The 18264-nt window shown below is 50.5% G+C and overlaps 1 protein-coding gene across 1 annotated transcript in view; it reads left to right on the top strand.

Moving 5' to 3' along the window:
* Positions 1-1165: 1165 nt before the first annotated feature.
* Positions 1166-18264, top strand: part of NEURL1 (neuralized E3 ubiquitin protein ligase 1) — a 78891-nt gene continuing 61792 nt past the window's right edge. Inside the window, exon 1 of the mRNA XM_080687646.1 lies at positions 1166-1890. Within this exon, the coding sequence (XP_080543772.1) occupies positions 1806-1890 (85 nt within the window). The 5' untranslated portion in view covers positions 1166-1805. The remainder of the gene's footprint in view (positions 1891-18264) is intronic.

Here is an 18264-nt window from a genome sequence, read left to right as displayed (position 1 = left end):
GCTCTCTCCCTCCCCTCACAGAGCTTATGTTCTAGTGAGGGAGGAAGAACATAAACAAGGGGGAAAGGCTGCTTTCAAACTAATTCTAGAAAATGAAGCCGAAGAATGGTATGGGAAGTGACGGAGAGTGGCGGGCTTCTTTAGTTGGGGAAGGTCAGGGGCTGTGCCTGAATAATGAGGAGCCATCACATGGAGACTTGAGGGAAGGACCTTCCATAACCGGCCAGCCCATGTCCTTGTCAGGGCTAGAGGTGACCTAGAGGAGCAGGGAAGAAGAGTCTCTCTGGGGTGGAGGGGGGTGGGGGCAAGGGGGGAGAGCTTGGCTCATCTACCCGGATGGACTGGGCGAGGGAGAAGTCCCATATACAGGTAGGAGGAGAATGACTCCCTCTTCCCTCCCTGCAGGCCTCCTGGGAGCAGTGTTGAGTCACAGGATGCAAGAGTCACATGAACAGGAGACTTGCTGAAGCCCCCTCCTCCAGAAAGCCTCCCGTGACTGCTCCAGGCCTCAGAGGTCCCTCTCCCCCAACCTCTTATGGCTGACAAAACCACTCAGTTCAGAGTTGGTTCTCTGATGATTTGTCCCTGATATCTGTTTTTCCAGCTTGGCCTGCAACCTAGTCTCCTCGGTCCGGTCTGTATTCATCCAAAGGCCCCCAGCACTGTGTCCAGTAGCTGGACAGCCTGGGGTCCTTGTTCTGAGCCCTTGCCCCTTCAGATGTGACTGAGAGTGGAGGGTCAAATGCCGGGGTTCCTAATCTCACTTCATTTACTCAACCATCCATTCAGTCATTAAAAAAATTATTTTTCTTGAGCGTTTGCTATGTGCCCGGCCCTGTACCTGGTGAGGGGAAATGGTAAATTAGAGCTTTCTCACTGCGCCTGGCACCCGGGAGCTCAATGTTCTTGCTGTACCGGTTCTCCTTTTCAAGACCGCGTTCCACTGTCCGTGAGAGGGATAAGCCCAGCCCTGGAGCCCCACCTCTGCCCCATATTTTACCCCGACCTGGGCCCGGCACCCACCTCACCCCCTAGCGCCCCGAAGAAGAGCTCGGGGCAGCCGGGAAGCGGCGCGCCCTGGAGCCACAACTGGCTGAGCGGGCGCGCGCGTGTCACTAAGACGCTCATTCACCAGCGCAGCTGTCACCATAACAACCGGAGCGAGGGAATCCTGGCGAAGGCTGGGGGCGAGGGGCGGCGGCGGCGGCTGGAGCGGCGGCCGGAGGAGACCCACCACCACGGGAGCGCCCAGCACTCTCCGCGCTCCACGGAGCCCCGCTCCATGCAGACCGCCCGGCGGTAGGACGCTACGCACAACACCGCAGCGGCCGTCCCCGCAGGCGGGGACCAAGCCTGCCGCCCAGCCGCCACGCCGCGAGCCGCTGAGCAGGCCGAGCCTCTGAGCTTCCGCGCCAGGAGCCCTGACTCTATGGCCCCGGGGGAGCGCGCGGGAGCCGCTGCGCCGCCCACCGCCAGCCCGAACCCAAACGCGAGCCAAAGGAAGGGGGGAGCCGCGGGCGCCGTGGGCCCTGACCCAGGGGCCTGCCCGCGGCCCCCGCCCCCGCCCCCGCCGCAGGCGATGGCAGGCAGGTAGCCGGCTCGCGCGAGGACCCCCGAGGCGGGCTGGACCCGCCGAGGACCGCGGAACCCAGAGCCAGGGAGGAGAGGAGCAGCCCGCCTGCCCCCGGCCGCAGCCTCACCAGGGCCCTCCCCCGGCGGCGCGCGCCCGCGCGCGCGCACACACTTGCACCGTACCTCCGCTCCTGCCCAGACTCGTCTGGCCGAACCCCCTGGGGCCGGATGCCATGGGTAACAACTTCTCCAGTATCCCCTCTCTGCCCCGAGGAAACCCGAGCCGGCCGCCGCGGGGCCACCCCCAAAACCTCAAAGGTAAGGCTCCGCCGGGCCGGGCGCAGCTGGAGGACTAGGGCGCAGGTGGAGGGGCAGGGAGAGATGAAGATGTGTAGTTAGGGAGGACGGGCAGGTGCCACCTGTTGTGCGTATTTGGAGACAGGACATGCTCATCTTTTGGCCATATAGGTGGGCTAGGGGTGGAGGGCGGCCTGTGGTGATGGTGGAAACCCCGGAGGATGGCGTTCCGCGGGGTCTGCGCAGTTCTCCATGCCAGTACTGGGAACGCCACTGGAGTCCCCTCAGGCCATGATGCTTGGTGAGCATACCGGCTGAGGCATTCCGGCTGAGGAAGGGCATTTGCCGGGTGGGTAGGTCAGTGTGGCAGGATGCTCAGGCTGGTCAGCTGTGCTTCTCAAGGGAGGCGTCAGAGTCTCCGTTTTCATCTGCCCTGAGCTGGAGAGGTCACGCTGGAAGCACTAGTTGCATTTCCAACTGGAGGGTCTTAAAGACCCAGGACTGATTTATAGCAGCCTGGAAGAAAAAGCCAGAGCTGCTGGCCTCCGGGGTCCTCTGCAGTTGTTGACTTTTTGCATCCACGGAATCAGCTTGGTTTCTGGTTCCCCCAAAGGCCAGCGGTTCAGTTGGAACCATAGAAAGGAGGGGCTGGGGACCTTGAAGCAGAGGAACGTTTACCAGGAAAGTCTTTGCCCTCTGAGTCCTGGACCCACTCGGCACTCTCAGGGAGACCCTAGGCCCAGTTCTCGGCCCTGCAGTGTCCAGTGCTGTCTCTGACCTCTGGGTCCTCAGACCCCAGGGATTCCTTTCAGGAAGCTTTCTTACTCTCAGAACTGGCCAGCGCTTGTTCTGGGCATTCTGATGACTAAGAACCAGGAAGGGATGCCCTTGGGCTTTCACAAAGTACAACCCACTTCTTCAGTCCCCCAGGTTAGGAGAAGGATAATAATAATGCCCTTTGACAAAAAGCATTGTTGTTTGCGGAGAACTTCCAGGTGAGCAAGGAAACCTGGGGCGTGAGCAGCACCAATCAGACCCATTTTACAGTGAAGGCGAGGCAAACCGATACTTATTTCAGGTTCCCCAAACCAGGGAGAGGCAGAGCTAGGCTGCAGACCTCTGTCTTCTGACTTGGAATTCTGTCCTCTTTTTTTTTGCTGGACAGTTAACCTTCAAGACTAGGGGAGAGGAGGAGAGACGGGACCACTGTCCTGCATCTAACTCCAACCCAGAACTTCACCTCTCACTCGGCTCGGGAAAATCAATGGGCTTGTTGTGTCTTTCTGGAAATTCATATGGTGGTACAGTGTCAACATCTTTTAAAATATCACATTCATTGGCCTTGTGATTTCACCTAGAGGAACTGATCCTAAGGAAATGGAGATGTTGGCAGGTGTTCATGCACCAGGCTAGGATGTTCATGGCAGTGTTATTTATATTAGGAAAACAACCTAATAGTCCTGTGATCACGGTATATCCTCTTGGCAGAGTATTATGCAGTCTTTAAAATTGTATTTTTGAAGAATATTTCGTAACTTGGGAAAATGCTCACAGCGTCATGACAGTTGAAAAGGCAGGACACACGCCGAAACCGGTTTGGCTCAGTGGATAGAGTGTCAGCCTGTGGACTGAAGGGTCCTGGGTTCGATTCCGGTCAAGGGCATGTACCTTGGTTGCGGGCACATTCCCAGTGGGAGGTGTGCAGGAGGCAGCTGATCGATGTTTCTAGCTCTCTATCCCTCTCCCTTCCTCTCTGTAAAATATCAATAAAATATATTAAAAAAAAAGAAAAGAAAAGGCAGGATACAACGTTTTATAGACTGTAAGATCCCAGTTTTGTTACAAAAAAAGATATGAATGCCAAAATACCAGCCATAGAAAGAACATTTCCAAGAGTTAACAATGGTTTCCTCTAGGTAATGGGATCATATAAGATATTTTCTTTCATTCTTAATATTTTGCTCATTCCTGAAATAAGCATTATTTTTAAATAATCAGAAATTAGCATGTATAAAGATTGTTTCTGAGCATGGGAAACAGATTCCTAATGATGGAGGAAGCTGTGGACATCATCCGGTTCAGTGATAAGTGAGAAGAATGAAGGAAAAGGATAGTGATTTGCCCAGTTACTCAGTGGGTCAAGAGAAGGTGGCAAAGCCAGGCTAAGTCCTTCAAGGGCAGGAGTTAGCTGGGGGCCAGTGAACTGACTCGGTGCTTTAATGCTCACAACATGTCCCCAAAAGATCCTGCTCCATCCTTGACCCTAGGGAAGCCTAGAGAAGGCCTTGATAATTGCACCTCTTTCACCTAAAGTTTGGGATTGTGGAGATGTGAGGTCTTTGTGGCCAGGTCTTGGCAAGGGAGGGAGTGGCCAGGAGAGAGTCTGAGGCCCTCTCACCTCCCGGATCCCAACCTAACTTACTCCTCTGCCCGACTTTCCACTTATCTGGCTTGGAAAAACCTCCTGCTGCTGCCTCCTTGGTTTGCAGGGATTGGTTCATCCATGGGAGTAAATGGTGGAGAAATTCTTTCCCAGCAGTCTCCCTCTCCTTGCCCAGCTCCCTTCAGGCTTGATCTACTGGAATCCACTCTCCCATGGCCCCTGCCCTCCCCACCCCTCACCTGCTGGAGGTGGTCATGAGATTTTTATTCTGCTTCTTCTAAGCCTGAGGTAAAGGATTAGAGCATGCCCTCCATCCTTCATCCGGGTTTACTGACCCTCCTTCCCAGCCTGACTTCTCTCCACCCCAAAAGAGCCATCAGCTCCACTCTGTGATTGTTTTAGTGTTCACTCCAAATTCCCTTCTAACTGTATCAGCACGGACCTAGGTGACTTCTGTGTTATCTCAGCGGTCATCTAGAATTCCATCCCACTTTTATTGTTGTTGACTTTGACACTGGTTTCAATGCTAAGAGGGTCCACCCAGAGTTCTGCTGGAATTCTTTTTGTATTCACCCAGACTTCAGCTCTACTTCTTAGCCGTGTCCATCCAGAAATTTGCTGGGGGCAGGGAACTCTTGATTTTTCTCTCTCCTATAATTGCAATCTCTATTGATTTCTCAACATTTTAATGAAAACAGCTGCAAGGGGCCTGGTGTGATAGGGACCCTGGGACTCATTGGTCTGGCTGTCAGGCTGACATGAAACAAGGCTCGTTGGTCATTACCTGGTGAGTGGTAGACTTTGGTCCTCTTCCTGGAGGCACACTGACCTCATTCTACTTCTGGTTGTTCCCACTGGGAACTGAACAGTGTTGGCGTAGGAGTGTCCAGGAGAGAGGTCCAAGGTATAGCTCTGGGCTTAGGACCAACAGTTACGAGGAGCTGCTCTGTGTCTGGCTCAGAGGTGAGTGCTCCTGATATCCCTGTGCATTCACAGGCTGGAGACCTTGAAAAGGCAAGGCTGAGGGGAGAATGTGATCAAGTGCTGGGTGGACTGTTGAAATGCCAGATGCGTGTGGGCAGAGGTCAGAAATGGGAGATCAGGAAGGATTTGAGCTGGACATGGAGGGAACTGCAGTAGTTGGGAAGATGGCAAGGAGTGCAGTGGGAGTCCTAGGGTGTGGGAAGGGGCAGGGAAAGGGACATACAGCAAAGGCTTGGAGGTGGAAGTGAGTACTTGTTTGTATGTATTCTCAGTGATGGGCATAGGGTTAGGGTTAGGGGGTTCATGCTTCATGGAGACAAATACAGAGAATAAAGGCCATTCTCCTTAGCCATCACTTTCCGAGTGCCTGACTGCTTGCTGCTAAGTGTTGGGGGAGTGGTAACTAGAAGGGCTCCTCAGTCCCAGTCACCCATAAATGGGGAGTGGATGAGCCACCTCCCATCTTTTTCTTTTATTATGGTAAAATTCACGTAACAGAAAATTCACCATTTTACCATTTTAAAGCGTACAATTCCATGGCATTTAGGACATTCACAGTGTTGAGCAACCACTACCTCTATCCAGTTCCAGAACATTGTTATCACCCCAAAAGGAAAGCATGTACCCAATAAGCAGTCACTCTTCCTTATCCCCTCCCCTGTATCCCTGGCAACCACTTTCTGTCTCTGTGGATTTGCCAATTCTGGACATTTCAAATAAATGGAATCATACTGTATTTGTCCTTTTGTGTCTGGTTTCTTTCACTTAGCATAATGTTTTCAAGTTTTATCTATGTTGTAATGTGTATTTTTCCGTTTTGTGGTTGAAGAGCATTCCATTGTGTAGCTATGCCACCTTTTGTTTGTCCACTTGCTCATTGACAGACATTGGAGTTGTTTCTACCTTTTGGTTATTGTGAATTTTGCTGCTATGGAGATGTGTGTAGGAGTCTTTGTTTGCACACCTGTTTTCAATCCTTTAGGGTATATACCTTCCATCTCTTCAAAGCTGAGGTTTTTTGAAATGGACATTTCACAAAGCTACTGGTTATAACAGCCACAGGGAGATTGTCCCTCTCCAGCTTTGGCTGGGTGTGGCTCCAGCAAGACACCTGTTGTTTCCAGAGTCTCTTTTCCATGCTGGCTGAAGCTCCTGGCCAGCAGAGGGGCCCCTCCGGTCAGCTGGCCCAGGAGCCTGGATTCTCCCAGGTAGGCCAGAGTGAGCCACATGAACTTGTCTGCAGTCCCTGAACTTCCTCACTGCTCTCTGAGGGTGGGGGTCAGGTGCATCCTCTCAGGACAAGGTCCTAGCCATTCTCCAGCCTTCACATTCTCACTGCTACTTCCCTGATCTGTGTCTTCATCCCAGATGTTGCAATAGTTGGCCTTTCTGCCTTCAGTTCCTCCTTCGATGCTGCCAGAGTGATCTGTCAAGGTGCTCCTTTTATCATGCCCCTCTCCTGTCCACAGCCTTCAAGGTTACGATCAAGATTGTTATAACCAGGTAATCAAGGCCTCCTTTCTTTGGCCAACCCATAGGTATTTTCACAGCCTTTGTCTGGGCTCCTTCCTTGGTTGTCATGACGCTGACCGGTTAGGCGAGCTCATCCAGCTCTCCACCCCCAGCGATGCAGCCGAAAGTCCAGCGAGAGTGGGCTGGGGGCCCCCTCTGCCCCCCAGACTTCAGAGAGGCTGGGCTGAGACAGCCCCCATGTTGAACCCTTAGCATCTATTCCGAAAGCCTTGGTTTTTAGTTCAGTCTGACCTTGGAACCCTGTATTGTTAATCATAACAATAATAGTTTATAGCTACTGTGTATTGGGCAGCTACTATGCATGCACTTAAATGTAGATTATTTGCATTAATATCCTTCTGACAACCTGCTGGAGGAGGTTATCATTGTCAGCATTTTATAGATGGGGAAAGAGAGGCTCAGAGAGGTTAAGTAACTTGTCCTAGACTACACAGTTAGTAACTGATGGAGCTGGGATTTAGTAAATAATAATACAAGAATAAACTCTGTGTTTCACATACTTACAAATGTAAGCATACTTTTGCTCCACCCTATACCCTATCTTGCCCCCATAGTATTCATTCTTAGAGAGGTCTGTCTTTCATTGTAAGAAAGAAACTGGGGAACAATCTCCAGGTCTCTGGACAGAGCCCCAGAGGAGGGACAGGGAGTACCGTGGAGTTTATGATGTTTCTTCCCAGCCTCTGCCCCTTACACCTTCCTGCAGGGTTTTTAGCCATGTGCACCCTTCAGCCAGTTATCAGACACTTTCAAGGGAACTTTCTGTTTCTTTGGGCCAGTGTTTCTCAAAGTGACGTGTTTCTACTGCCTGTATCAACGCCAGCATCAGCTGGAAGCACCTCCAAAGTACAGGGCCTCAGACCCCAGGCCAGACCCACTGTCTCAGAATATTTTGTGGGTGGGGCCCCCAAGCCTGCATGTTTAAGAAGATCCCCCGGTCATTCTGATATACCCCAAGGTCTGAGAACTATCCAGGCTGTGGGGCCTCAGAACAGACCCACTCTGTCACTCCTGGAGTGGATGAGATCAGGCATCTCAGAGGAGGGGAGCCTGGAGTTGAATAGGGAAGGTTTGGAACGGAGCAGCAAGGCAGAGAGGAGCAGCAAGGGCAGAGAGGCAGGACAATGCAAGGTGCGTGCAGGGACAATGAGCAACTCCTCTTGCCTGGGGTGTGGGTCCCTAGTGGGGAGATGAACAGGTCAGTCTCTGAAGGTAGCCGGGACCAGATCTTGGAGGGCCTCGGGTGTGAGGATGAATAGTTTAGATTTTATCATGTAGGAGTGGGAGCCACGGATGGCTTTTGAGCAGAGGAGTATAGTGATTTCATTTAAATAGCAGCAGCAGCAGCAGCAGCAGCGGCAAAATACAGGCTGAGGGGTGGAGGGAATGAAGCACCTTGGGCTGCTGGGAAGTTAATGGAGGCTGCGGGGCTTCTGTCGTAGGCCAAGCTAAAAGGGCTGAGTAGGGCAGCCAAGCCGATAGCCTCATCTAGGGATCCCATGGGTGAATCTGAAGCATTCTGACTTATGGCCATGGTCAGCAGGGCCATTGCTCATCAGAAAGAAAAGGTATTTTTAAGGAGTCCAAATCCTGATCCTAGTAATTATGCTAAGTACATTCATGTGGGTTAATTAATTTAATCTCCTGATTAATTTGAGGTAGGTACGATTATTCCCGTTTTATAGGTGAGAAAATTGAGACTAATTGGTTTTAAAATTTTATCTAGAAACACTGAACTAGGAAATGGCAGAGCTGGGATTTCCACCCAGGACACCAAAGCCCACGAAGGAGAAAATTGGTCTTGGGGGGAATTTCTGCATATGAGGGCTCTCTTTGCCATGGCCATCTGAGATAGTATGTGCCCACTTCTAAGATGTGCACATTGAGGCCCAGGCATTGGCTCCAAATCACAGAGCTCAAGATGGAGGCATGATGAACAAGAATGTTAACAGAGGAGGAAGACTGGGGAGGAAGGAAGGCAGGAGCTGGTCCCTGCCCAGGGCATACCTCCACCTGGTGTGCCAGTTGCCTGGACCTACTTCCTGTTGGTCGGTGACTCTCTCATCCCTGATCCTGCACACCCAGGAGCTAGAGGATGAGGGGCTGCTTCTCACTGAAACAGGTTGCTTTGGCAACCCTGGACAGGGTGCAAGTGGTCTCCTTGGTAACACCTGGGAAACCTGCCTGCAGGGATGGAGAGAAGTGGGCTGGCCAGTGGTCAGGCTGGGTGGCGCAGGAAGAGCCAGGCCAGGCCACTGAGAACCCAGGCTTATGAGGAGGGTCTGGCTTGTGGAATAGCCTGGGCTGCCTGTTGGCCATTTTCCATCAAGCCAGAACCCAGAGGCCCTGGGGGCCTGCCTGGTGAGACCAGAGCACTAATGGGCCAGCCCAAGTCGTGGGCAGAGATGGGGTAGGGGTGGGAACAGGATGTGAGCGGGAGACTAGAGGCCCTGGATGATAGATCCAGCTACAGGGTTTATTAAAAGATGCTTATCCGAGGTCATTACCCGGATCCTGCTGCTTCGGGAAATGAGCAGGTGCTCAGGCCTGTGGGGGTGGGCTGAGAGAAAAGAAGGGCTCAGAGAGGAGGAGGAGGAGGGGGAAGGGGAGGGGATAGATGGAGTCTCTGGGAGGCAGGTGGCAGCCTTGGCTTTCTGCTCCAGCTGCAGTTCTGGGGGTAGGCGGGGCTCTGTGCTGGGCTCCTGGATTGAGGTTCTCGCAGAGTGAGGTTGGGGTTCCGTGGATGCTGTGATGCAGAGGGCTCATTCTGTTGTTTAACAAATGCACACTAAGTATCAATGATGGGTCAGATGCTCTCCTAGGCGTGAGGATACCGTGGTACACAGAGCAGACGCCGGTTCACCACCATGGAGCAGATGGGAACAATGACATTAAACAAAAATGAATCGGAATTATCTCATTTAATCTTTAAAACAACCCCCACTTGAGAGCCTTGAGCTGGGCTTGGAGGGCATTGGTGAAGGGTGTTCCTGGTAGGAGGCCTAGCACAGGCCTCTGAGCCTGGGGAGAGAGCTTGGGGCTGGCTCACCACCGCAGCTAAGTTGGAGGGGCTGAGGCCAGGGCTGTTTCATCCTAGCCCTTCAGGCCAAGGAACTTTCAGCAGAAAACCGTTAAGCGTCTACTCCCTTGCCCCTCTGTCCATGGAAGAAGTTGCTGATCACAAAGGCTGTCTGTGTGGGGCTGCGGCAGGAGGAAGAGAGAGGAGCCTCCTTGGGATGAAGGGAGCGGGGAAGGGAAATATGTCTGCTGGCTTACCTGGATGACCTTCTTTGCTTCTGTTGCCCCAGAATGCCATCCTGGCTGCTCCAGAGGTTGGGATGGGGACAGAAAAGGGGAAGCATTGCCAGGGGAAGGTACTATCATATGATTAGGGCGGTGGCAGTTCCACACGCTGTTGGCTGTTACCTTCATATTTTCCCCTTGGCTGCCCGGCCTCTGGTGCATCTGCGGAAAGGCTGGTTTCTCCAGGGCACGGGCCAGTCTAGAGTGTGTGTGTCCAAGTGGGGGTGTCCAGATGCCCTGAGAGCGAGGCGAGGAGCCACTTTGCCCTGATGGAGTGAAATGGCTAGGATGTCCAGCCAATTCATTTCACGCGTCGGTGCCTCCTCTGTGTTGGGCATGGGGCTGGGTGTGGAGAACTGAGAGGTGAGTACTGGGCACCGTCTCTGCCCTTGAAGTGCTCGTAGCCCAGCCTCATCCAGTTCAGACATCCATCCATATGGGCAGCGTGTCCTGGAGCCCTTCTCCTCCTCTGAGTCCGCTTTCTTTTCCTTTTCTTTCCCTGATCTTTCCAGCAAACGCTCCTTTAAACACATTGTTCCTGAGGGGAGAGGACTGGCAGGTGGTCAGGTATGTGCATGGGGCTCTATAGCGTAGAGATTGCTTTGCCCTCCCTCCTTTCTCAGCCCAGGTCTGGGGTTCTCAGCCCCAAAGAGGGGAAGTGACTTGCCCAAGGTCATACAGCTGGGTTGGACCAGGTGGTAGTAAGGTCTCCAGGCTCTGATGTTGTGGGATGTTGTTCCCAGGAGCTGGCAGAAGTTAACTCTGGGACATTCACGGGGACAAATGCTGGCCCCAGCTGTGATGTGTGCTGTCCCGAGGGGACCTATTGAAGGGTTTTACACAGAAGAGATCACTTAGATGTCTTAGAAAGCTCTGGGGCAAGAGAGAGGCAGGGAGGGACCAGGCAGGAAGCTGCTGTCCTCCAGGCGAGGCGAGGTGTGTGACTCCTTCCAGTGCGGGACAGTGAGCAGGGAGGCTGTAGACTGATTTGGGAGAGCTTTTAGAAGATCCTGACTCTGGGGCAGTGGCAGTGAGGCGCCCAGGTGGCTTAGCATGGATACAGTGGGAGGGTGAGCCTCTTGGGAGGTCAGGGCTGTGTGTGTTCCCTGGAGAGCTGTGTCCCACAAGGCCTTGCAGTCTTAGAGCCAGGAGGATCGACAGATGAGCAGTTCAGGGCTGGCTCCAACCCTACCCCTTGGGACACCATCAATAATTAATGTCCCCTCTGCTTTTCACAGGTGGCTCCTGGGTGGGCAGAGGCAGGGCCCTGGCACCTGTGGTGTGATGTGCATCTGACATCTGCTGGGCTCCGAGCCAAGGGCCTTCAGTCCCACTCTAGCCAGGCTATCTCAGGTGGCTCCTCACGCCCTGTGGGGGCCAGGTTCCCCTGCACACACACACACAAACCATAAAAGGTGGCCATAAATCAGCTAGAACCAGAACCGGCCAAGGCTGCTCTGGTTTTCCCAGAGTTGAGATCAAAGCCCCAGATCCTTACCCTGGGGCTCAGTACTTGTTAAATTATTAATCTGTCAAGGGAGACGAAAGCAGGAGGGACTGGATGGATGGCCATCTAGCAAAACAGTGTGTGGAAAAATGGGTTGAGAAATGATGCAGCAGGTGGGAAAGAGGAAGAGAGGAGAGAAATAAAGCTATTTGTCCCCTGGCCTTTGACAGAATAGTAACATATGTAATGTGTACACTGTGATGTTTTGATATATTTATATATTGTGAAATGATTCCCACAATCAAATTAATCAACACATTCATCACCTCACATAGTTACTTTTTAATTTTTTTTTTTTTGGTGAAAATGCTTAAGATCTACTCTCTTAGCAGATTTTAAGTAAACAATACAGTATTATTAACTATAATCACCATGCTGTGCATTAGATCCTCAGAACTTATTCATCTGATAACTGAAAGTTTATACACTTTGATCAACCTCTGCCTATTTCCCTTACCCCCCAGCCCTTGGCACCATGATTCTACTCTGTTTCTGTGAATTCAACCTTCTTTTTTTTAGATTTCACATATAAGTGATGCTATGCAGTGTTTGTCTTTTTCTCTCTTACCTCACTTAGCAGAATACCCTTCCAGTTTATCTATATTGTTGCAAATGGCAAGATTTCCTTCTTTTTTTTATGGCTGAATAATATTCCATTGTATATGTAGCACATTTTTTTAAATTCATCTGTCAGCAGGCAGTTAGGTTGTTTCCATATCTTGGCTTTTGTGACTAATGCTGCCAATGAACATAGATGTGCAACTCTCTCTTCAAGATAGTGACTTCATTTCTTTTTTTAAAAAATATTTTTTATTGATTTTTTTAGAGAGAGGGAGGGAGAGGGATAGAGAGTTAGAAACATCGATCAGCTGCCTCCTGCACACCCCCTACTGGGGATGTGCCCGCAACCAAGGTACATGCCCTTGACTGGAATCGAACCTGGGACCCTTCAGTCCACAGGCCAATGCTCAATCCACTGAGCCAAACGGGTTAGGGCATTACTTTGTTTCTTTAAGCTATATACCCAGAAGTGGGATTTCTGGATAATGTTCTAGTTCTATTTTTTTATTTTTTAAGGAACCTCCATACTGTATTCCAAAATGGTTGTACCAATTTATATTCCCACCAACAGTGTATAAGGGTTCCCTTTCTCCACATCCTCATCAATATTTATCTCTTCTCTTTTTGATAATAGACACCTAACAGTGTGAGATGATATCTCATTGTGGTTTTGATTTGCATTTCCCTGATGACTAGTGGCTTGAAGCATCTCTTCATGTACCGGTTGGCCATTTGTACATATCATTTGGAAAAACGACTATTTCAGGTCCCTTGCCCATTTTTAAGTTGAATTATTATTCTTTTTGCTATTGAGTTGTGAGAGTCCCTTATATATTTTGGATATTAACCGCTTTTCAGATATACGGTTTGCATATATTTTTCCCATTCCATAGATTGACTTTTTTGTTGATTGGTTTTTTGTCTGTTTTTTGGTGTATGGAAACTTTTTAGTTTGATGTAGTCTCACTTGTTTATTTTTTCTTTGGTTGGGTGTCAAATCCAAAAAGAAATCATTGCCAACATCAATGTCAAGAACCTTTCCCCTATGTTCTTGTAGGAGTTTTATGGTTCCAGTCTTATGTTCAGCTCTTTAATTCATTTTAAGTTGATTTTTGTGTATGGTATGAGATAAGGGTCCAGTTTAATTCCTTTGCATGTGGATATACAGTTTTCCCAACACCATTTATTTAAGAAACTGTCTTTATCCCATTGTATATTCTTGGCACCTTCGTTGAAAATTAGTTGACCATAGATGCCTGGGTCTATTTTTGCACTGTCTATTCTATTCCATTCATCTGTATTTCTGTTTTGATGTCAATATCATACTGTTTTGATTACTGTAGCTTTGAAATATAGTTTGAAATCAGGAAATGAGATGTTTCCAGCTTTGTTCTTCTTCCTCAAGATTGCTTTTGCTATTCAGGGTCTTTTGTGGTTTCATACAAATTTTGAGATTTTTTTCCTCCCCCACTTTTCTGAAAAATGCCATTGGAATTTTCATAGGGATTGTATTGAATCTGTAGATTACTTTGGGTACTATGGACATTTTAACAATATCAACTCTTTTAATCCATGATCACAGAATATCTCTCCATTTATTTGCATCTTCTTCAGTGTCTTTCATTATAGTTTTCAGTATACAGATCTTTTACCTCCGTGGTTAAATTTACCCCTAAGTATTTTTTTTATGCTATTGTAAATGGATTTCTTTTCTTAATTTCTTTTTTGGGTAGTTTGTTGATAGTAACTTTTTTTTTTAATATATTTTATTGATATTTTACAGAGAGGAAGGGAGAGGGATAGAGAGTTAGAAACATCGATGAGAGAGAAACATCGATCAGCTGCCTCCTGCACACTCCCCACTGGGGATGTGCCTGCAACCACAGTACATGCCCTTGACCGGAATCGAACCTGGGACCCTTGAGTCCGCAGGCCAACGCTCTATCCACTGAGCCAAACCGGTTTCGGCTTGATAGTAACTTTTGTATGATTTTGTATCCTGCAACTTTATAGAATTTGCTTATCAATTCCATTGATTTTTGGGGGTGGAGTCTTCAGAGTTTTCTACATAAAAGATCATGTCATCTGCAAACAGAGGCAATTTTACTTCTTCCTTTCTGATGTGAATGCCTTTGATTTATTTTTCTTGTCTCAGTGGCTAGGACTTCCAGTATTATGTTAGGTAGAAGTGGCAAGTGTGGGCACCCTCCCCTAGGCTGGGGCTGACAGACCCTTTGGGGCTCAGAAGACCAACCAGCCAGGCACCCAGTCTCTGGTGTGGAGCCAAGATGATGAAGGAAATAGTGGGACAAAGCTCTGAGCGACCAGGATGCCACTCACATGGAAGTTTCTGCATCAAAGAGGAGCTCTCCTAGAAACTGGCGCTCTGGTTGCATGACATTCCTCTGGTTCTGTTGTAGAACAGAAAGAGTCCGTCCACACGGTGCTGGCAGAGCTAAACACTGAACATCCAGAATTGCAGTGGAGAAATATCGGCTATTTTATTGATGAATGGTGCCATCCAGGAGAATGGGAAACTAATGCTCAAAAGCCCAAATTCCTTGATGGTGTGTAGGTTATAGATGATATAGGGTGAAATCACAAGATGCTGTGGGTTAGGGGTTCGAGGTTGTGCTGGGAGCTGATTGGTTGGAGGTGAGGTATTTAGGACAGTTCTTCAGGTCGTGAGGAGCCCCACACTGGTGAGTGAGCCTACAACCTGGGTGTGTGCCCTGACTAAGAATCAAACCATGACCTCCTGGTTCTTAGGTCTGCGTTCAACCATTGAGTCACTGGCTGAGGACAGTTCTGAGGTATTTTCCAGATTCCTCCATCTGGTCTCATACTTGAGAGTAGCCAGGGGATCTTTCTATCTTAGAACTTATGAGCTGAAACATAGGTCAGGATGTTATCCTAAGTCTGCCAAAAGTCTGGACCATGTGACAATTAGTCAGGTCCAGGTTACTGTCTTCTGCCTTGGGGGTTGCTGATTATCCAGGGAGATGGCTAGGTCTTTGGGGGTAGGAGGGAGTAAAGGGGGGGGGGGGAGAGACAGAGACAGAGACAGAGAGAGACACACAGAGAGAGATGATTTCTAGAGCTAGGATTTAAAATTAAATTTAATCAAAGTCACTACCAAATGTGAAGGAGAATGTTTTGGGAATTTGGGTTTCCTCGTCTGGTCCCCAAGTTGAGTTTATGCTAAAGAAACAAAATCTAAGAAGAGTCTAGATTAGCTTTTAAGAAGCGTTTCCCCAAGATTCAGGGCTTGTTCTGAAAGTGGGGATTTCTTGTCTGGTGCTAAGGTTCAGTTCTCAGGTCACAAGGTTCTATTTTGGGGCAAAGGTACTGTTTCTGCAGGCAGGATTCTGGCTTAGTATTGAGGTGCCTGTTTTGGGGTCTGTGTTCCAAGCTGGGGTGAAGGTTCCATTCCTAGAGGGGAGTTTTCACTTCAGGGTCCAGGATTTATGATTACAGTTGAGCTTTGAGTCTTGGGGCCTAGAGTCCATTTGGAGGCTCCATAGTCTAGGATTGAGTTGAGGTTTCCTTCTTGGGCTTGGGGTTTGATTATCAAACTGGAGGCCTTGTACCTTGCGAGGAAGGGAAGAGCTTGAGGGTGCCCTGGAAATGTCCATGCAACTGGACCCCCTTTTGCTCCCAGTGAAGTCTTTCTGGGACCAACAGCAGAGGATTGGGCCTATAGGCTCATGAACTGGCGATTGGAGGCCCGGGTTTCAGCCTCGCCTGGATGTGAGACAGAATAAATCACTTATAAGCTCTAGGTCTCTGGATGAAAGCTTGGCCAGGCAATGGTGCTGACTGGTAAAGCACCACCCAAATTCACTTGATCTTCCCAAAATGACACTCGTGATGGCTCCATAGGCACCAGTGACCATTGCTGGGTGAGTCAAATCCACGATGACAGTACTCAAGCCGCCCTGGGCACGGCCAGCTTAGTCCAATTAGTCCAATCAGATCTTAACTTGTGCTGAGGGGTCCCTGGGGGCAGGGAGCACACACTGAGTGGGAGCACACACACGTTAAATCTGGGTCCCTGGGGCTCAGGCGGGCAGCAGCTGCTCTGGGCTGGGCCAACAGCTTCCTTTCCTAGTGGGCGGCTCTCACATGGCCCAGGCAGTGGGTGTGGACATGGCGTGGATCTGTGGGGCCCTGCCTCTCGGTGCTTTCAGAGTGTCTGGGATGCAGAGGGATTGCTGCGTCCTCTGGTCCCCAGCTGAGAAACAACTGCCTCTGTAGAGAGCCGCCACCCTACGCCCCTCTCCTATTTCTTTCTCCTGTTACCTCAATGTGGATCCCCCTCTCAGAGAGCTAGAGGTTGCTGGGAAGAAAAAATTCCATTACATTTTCTGAACTTTCCACTTTGGAAAGCCCTTGTGTCCCTTCCCTCTGGATCTTGTTCCAGATCTCCTAGAGGTTGCTGAGACAGGTGGTGTTGGCCCTATTTCCTGGAAGAATATGTGGGATACAGTCGGGTGGACATTTCCAGGGCACCCTTAATGTTGCCCACTTGCCCAGGGTCACACACTAGCTGGTGGGCCTTGAGTGGGGAGCTCCTGCCTCTTGGCCTCCGAACCCCACCCACCCCTATTGCAGGTGGATGTTCCTCTTTTCTACCCAAATGGGAGACAGTGGTGAATGGTGCAGAGCTGTCAGGGTGAGGTCATGCAGGGAGTTTCCAGCTCAGGGGCAATTTCCTGATGTTCCAGAAGAACTTCTCCTTTGGGATGGTGTCCCTTCCCTGTGACCCAGGACCCTCTGGCACCTGAGAAGATGGGGGGGTTTTCTGTCCCAGGGAGGTAGGGTGGCTCTGTCTGGGTCTGCAGGGACACCCAAGCCCCACTCTCTGGGTCTGGCCAAGGTATGTGGGAAACTGGGAGGCCTGGGGTCCTGTAGGGCTGTGGAAACCCAACCCAGATGTTGAACTCTGGTGTGGCCCAGCAGGCCTCTGGAGTTCCCCAAGGGCGTCTGGGGGGACCTGGCCAGGCAGTTGTGAGGAGGGAGGAGGAAAGACAGGCAGGGTGGAAGACACTGCAGCTGAGGCGTGAACTCCGGAGTCAGAGTTTGTCTTTGCTACCTGGGCCACCAGGAGCCAGAGGCTTACCTCCTCCATATCCTGATTCCCTGTCGGAGATAATGCTTGACTAGTCATAACTACTAGTTATTATTGTCATCATTAGGTTCAACCTTCAAGTCTTTTTCCACCAGGAACACTTCCCTGACCACCCGGCCAGGCTGGATGGCCTCCGTGTCCTCTCCCGCTACCGCCCTGGGCTCTCCGCATACCACTGATCGTAGTGGTTGTCGGGGCCTGTTTGCTGCCTGGCTTGCTCACCGTTGTATCACTGCTATCAGTGCTCGGCACACAAAGTAGTCACCTGAAGGATATTTCGAAAGGATGCAAGATTGGATTGATTCCGGGGAAATCAAACCTTTCTTCCACGGGCCCTCAGGGCTGCTACAACTGTGTTCTTTTCGTTGTTGAAATGGCATTTCCTGAATACCAGGCTCTGGAGCCAAGACGAGAGAGGGTGAGGGCAGTCTGGAGCCCTTGGTTCACACATTCATTCCCTGACGGCACAGGCCTATGCTGGCCTCTGGGGATAGACATGTCCCTGCCCTCATAGCACTTATAGCTGGGGCTGAGCGAGCTCAGAGGGGAGGAGGTGGTCGTTCCGCTGAGTGGAGTCAGGGAGGGGCTCACCGGTGGAGGGATTGGTTTAGAAGAACGGTGGGAAGTTTGGATAGAGGTGGATGGGCAGGGAGGAGATGGAGCGGCCTGTGCATGCACTAAGGCAAGGCTGGCCAATGACAGTGCAGGTCCGAGGGCCTTGACTGAACATGGATTCAGAAGCCGTGGGTGCCATGATCCTAGCTCTGCCATCCACACACAGGTGACCTTGGGCAGGGCAGGTCACTCCTCTAGGGTGGGAACTGTGATGCCTGCCACTCAGGGTTGTCAGACCACAGTGGCAAAGAACAGGGTAAGAGGACATGGCCCAGGTCATGGAGGGAGCGATGGAGGGGCAGGGCCTGCAGGGTTAGGCCAGAAGGCAGGAATGTCTGGAGGGGCCTCTATGGGAAAACAAGAAGGCAGTCGCTTCCT

Source organism: Plecotus auritus (genome assembly GCF_963455305.1).
Source record: "Plecotus auritus genome assembly, chromosome: 9".
NCBI lineage: Eukaryota > Metazoa > Chordata > Mammalia > Chiroptera > Vespertilionidae > Plecotus > Plecotus auritus.
The sequence above is the reverse complement of the archived record's forward strand: the minus strand, read 5'-3'. Positions and strand labels throughout refer to the sequence as shown.